Source organism: Cariama cristata, unplaced genomic scaffold (genome assembly GCF_000690535.1).
Source record: "Cariama cristata isolate BGI_N322 unplaced genomic scaffold, ASM69053v1 scaffold20356, whole genome shotgun sequence".
NCBI classification, from domain to species: domain Eukaryota; kingdom Metazoa; phylum Chordata; class Aves; order Cariamiformes; family Cariamidae; genus Cariama; species Cariama cristata.
The window spans coordinates 1-4,692 of record NW_009620601.1 but is presented as its reverse complement, the minus strand read 5'-3'; the positions used below and the strand labels follow the sequence as shown (position 1 = coordinate 4,692).

The 4,692-nt window shown below is 32.7% G+C and overlaps 1 protein-coding gene across 1 annotated transcript in view; it reads right to left on the bottom strand.

Annotated features, from left to right (window-relative positions):
* The window catches only part of AK7 (adenylate kinase 7), a gene marked incomplete at both ends in the record, with an annotated part of 14,355 nt that extends 10,048 nt beyond the window's left edge, over window positions 1-4,307 (bottom strand). The window contains 4 exons of the mRNA XM_009701671.1: window positions 917-1,027; window positions 1,784-1,878; window positions 2,904-3,012; window positions 4,125-4,307. Coding sequence (XP_009699973.1) covers window positions 917-1,027; window positions 1,784-1,878; window positions 2,904-3,012; window positions 4,125-4,307 — 498 coding nt within the window. The remainder of the gene's footprint in view (window positions 1-916; window positions 1,028-1,783; window positions 1,879-2,903; window positions 3,013-4,124) is intronic.
* Window positions 4,308-4,692: the final 385 nt, after the last annotated feature.

The window sequence follows — 4,692 nt, the reverse complement described above, 5'->3', positions numbered from 1 at the left end:
ATTAGCCTGATAAATTTCTGCAATGGACACTAAATTCTATTTATTATGGGAGACTGCTAACACACAAAGAGGATGACCAAATGACATTTTCATCATACAGTGTATTCCATTGTCTTCCAGTTCCCTTCCCTCCACAGTACTCCATCGCTAATGACAACAGCACCAATTTTCTTGAGTTGTGAAGCACAATCTGAGACACTGTTGGTATTTATTTAATAATAGCTCATAAATACAAGGAGAGGCGTGGTCTGTTCTCTAGTAAGATTAATAATCTAATCAGGTCAAAAAAAACAAAGCTGAAGGAAGTGATTTTAAAACACATATGAAGTGATAACATATATTCTAGTTATTCTGGGTCAGGTCTATGACCATGATTTTAAAGTAAATTATAGGATGGAATGAAAGTCAACAAGCTCTCTGCTCAAAGAGCACAAACTATCCAGGAACAAACATGCTAGGTGTAGCCATAACATCTTCTAAGCATTTAAATGAGATATAATATTAACATAGCTTGCTAATATTTAAAGATGCTGGTTTTGTTTAAAGCCACCCTAATAGCCCTTTCCTTTACATTCTTTCATTCTCAAGTCTTTCCCCACACAGGCCTCAGCTTTAAATCTCTCTGATACAACCAATGAAACAATATATTTTTAAAATGAAATAAGCATGATTTCCTCACTACCTAAGGAAAAAAGACAAAATTTGGGATTTGTATTATGCAGACACTTATGTTTCAAAAGACATTATAGTCTTCTCTATACTTGCTGTTTTATTAATAATTGATGTTACCCATATTTATTAAGAGAATAACATACTTTTTAAATGTACTCAAATTGTTGGTAATTTTCATTACTAAGATAATGCTCTAAGTATGAGGACCAAACAACCTATTTTTATAAACAAATTCTCTACATACAGTTTTCCCAAGCTTGAGAATGAGTTTTTCAGCATTTATGTGATCCATAAAGTTAGGATGAGATTTTCTTCTGCGATAATCTTCATCAGTAAAAGGAATGTCAGGATCTTCCTATGAAGGAAAAAAAATGTGAATGTTATACATGGCTTAAAACAGAACAATTTTTAAAGGCCTAGATTGTTAAAATAAGCTCTTAAAAATATTTAAAAAAACTGATGTAACTTTGTTTTGATTTGAAATTCTTAAAATTTCTGATTCTGATACTTGAGGTTCAACATTTTGAAAATGTCAGTAGTTCAATTTCAATTTTCACAGTAAAAGATTTTTAACTAATTTTTATAATATAAAAATGTTTATTTTCATTGTATAGAGCATTACACAAGCTTGAAAATCTCTATTTCTGTAACAATAAATTTGAGAATTGCAATAGCATACTATAAAGCATCCCACATGGTTCCTGACAATACTTAGAGAAATAGAGACATTTTTATATCTATATATATTATCTATACACTGATTTAAACATGTATTTCATTAAATATGTAGTAAATACGGGATTTTTTATGACTGAAGGACAGTGCATATTGTGGTTAGCATAGGTCTTACCTCTTGTCCAAGCAGTCCCTAATGTCTGCCTGTATCATTGTAGCCCAGCGCCTAAACTTCTCTGTCCAGTGGGATAAATTTAATAATTTTGGCAGTAAGTAGTCGTTTAGGATCATGAGAAAAGACACACTTGCTGACACTAACTTTATTAACTATTGTTGAAGTACATACTGAAATACTTTGTTTAATTGAATTTAATGCATATTTTCCATTAAATAGAAATATTCAGTTTAAAAAAAATTATGTTTTTGTATTACTTACAGGGTCAGGGGGTTTGCTTTTTGCCCAGCTCATTATTGTTGAAATGAGGATGAATAATTTTGGTGTTATAAAATGCTCTGCTTCCATATGTAGGGCTGTTAAATGAAAGCAAAGGATTTAATTTATTGAAAACTGTATTATTCAAACTGTATTTTTGCTTTTATATAAAGGTCCTGTATAGACATTTGTACCAGAATGTTCTACATGATAAGTGTTTTTAAGCAAATACTTTTTATTTCAGTTAGTATAAAATAAAGATAAGTCAGGAAAGAAAACAAAGAGACAAATGATGGTAATAAAGAATGAAATTATTGGAAATTAACATAATCTCCATAGAGCTACATATCATGGGAGGAAAAAAAAGAAACAATCTATACTGGGAAATTATTCATCTTTATTGAATGCTGAGATAGTGAAAGAAAATAAGTGTGGGTTTTTTCATGGTTGAAACAGAAAATCTACAGAATTCAAGTAAAACGTTCTTATTTTAATTCAGAGCAAAATAATTAAATGTTGGTTATGTAACTTCTGATGTTATCCAAGTGTTTATACTATAAACAGGAAAGCATAATTTAGTTTACCTATCATATAAAGAACAATATTGCACTGTCACCATAAAAAGATTCTAGATGCCTATTAGAATTTGGATATAACAATCAGAAGAAAGTTTCAGAAAGATTATTAGCAGTATTTTTAATTGGACTTTTAAGTCAAAATATATTTAAAATAATTATATAAAATATTGAAACATTATTTGACTAACTCAGGAGCAAATTTTCTACCCATCTCCTAATGTAAATAGATAAGGTGATGGTTGATAGTTATTTAGGGAAGTAACTGCCTACACAGATATGTCGTTTAAAGTGTTGGACCATTCCATGACAGCTTCTCTACATTATGAATTGGAGAGTGCATTCCATGGTTCCTTGCTAATTAATTGAACAATTCATGCAGCATTTCTCCACCAAGGAACCAAGTTTTATATTACAGTAAACTATAAATCCCAGATAATTTCATTATAAATTTATGGTAAATTCCAGATAATTTCATTACAAATTTATGGTCAATTTTGATGGTTGTAGAGCAACCAATTTTCTGTTCAGTTGATAGCTATACTAACCAGAAGCAGCCCATGTTGCTTCCTCAATTTGATTTGCATCCTCAGTGATATTATACAAAACAATCTCACACTCAAGCAAATGACTTAAGAGCTCTTTTCGAGAAGCGACCTGGGGAAAAAAAATAGTTAGAATCTGTCATTTAAAAACCAAAAACAAAACCCCAAAAAAATATCCAGAATTCCTTTTCTTTTCAAGTTTAACTTACTCATAGAATGTAGTTTTCTGACACTAGGATGTTAGAATAATTCATAAGATGGATATTAAACTTTATCTGTCAGATACAAGTAAGGTGATGAAATGTAAATTAAATGCTGAAACTTCTAATTTACAGTACTCATTGAGCTCAAAAAGATATACAATTTTTAGTGGTATTTTAGGATTCATATTTTGAGTGCAATTGTGAGTATCAAAAAAAAAAATCTACAATGTTTATAGGTATTTTAAACAAGGATCAGTTGGCAGAATGGAGAAGACATAAAAAAATGTCCATTTCCTTGCAAAATAACATCCTGTCATTTTTGTTAAATGCAGATTGTCTGCATCACTTGAGCAAGCCCAATGAACACTTTGGGCAAGAGCAGTCATTAAGATTAAATACTGTCAGCCATAATTTTCTGATTGAACAGCTCAACTGTATAGATGTTTAAATCAAACTTTACAAATATTTGAAGAGATTCTGGATAATCAATTTGAGACAGAGGCAATTTTGGTTTTGAAAACTAAATCAAGCAATAAGCAATCACGTTCTTAAAAACAAGCCTCCTTTAGTTAACTAAAATCTGGACATATCTTTATAAAAAGATGTATGTATTCAGAACAATTAGCTGCCAGTGAATGCTGTGATTTCAGTGAACAGTTAAGAAGGGGGACACTAACTTTTATTCCAACTCCTCCAGACGCAGAGGAGACAAGAGAGATACTTGAGGTGTGTGTTTTGAGGGAAAAAGAAAGCAGACCTGTGGATCATCAGGATAGATGATGTCCTATCCATAACTATCTTTTTTTAAAAATCTATTTTGAGTCTGAGTTCCTTCTTCTTACTATTTGCAGTATCAGACCTAGCAGGGAGGAGCCAACAGTGCGTAGGAAGCAGAACAAATAAAATATATGCATACAGCTTCTAGGAGCAACAAAAGACCATTTCATTAACGGTCATTGTACATGACTTGCAATATTTCTAATGTTGTCTAATGGCACTCTAAAATAAGACTCTTACTTACGGCATATGTTTCCTCTGCAAAACATGGTTTAGTACTCTCTGGTTTAGAAAGAGTACCCACTATTTGGTAGACTCCCTCCTTTGGCCTACTAGAAACTTCAGCAGCTGAATTACTTTCATCTTCCTCCTCCTCTTCTCCTCCTATGTTTTCAAGAGATGCCCCAACAACACACGTGGATAAATACTGCAATATACAAGATGCACATTTGTATGCAAATATATATTGAACCCTACACAGCTTCTCCTGATCTTGGGAAGACACCAACACTGTCTGACTAGCCCTGAGCCTGTTGTAGGTAATGTAGCTCAGAACACAGCCTTCCATTGAACAGGAAACATTAGGGACTCCTCAACCTCAGCTGTAATGTTTTGTCTTGACTTGTGTCCTACACCTCAAAATCGAAGGTGTTGATGAGTCCCTAGATGCCTCTTCTCTGCAACCTGGCTCCTCTCAGGCAGGTGTTACCTCAGAGATAGGTTCTTTCTCTCTCTCCAGTCACCAGCTGTTGCCTGAGGTCTCCCAACCCGGTTTATCCACATCTCCTGCTCCTCTCATTTTTTTCTCCTTA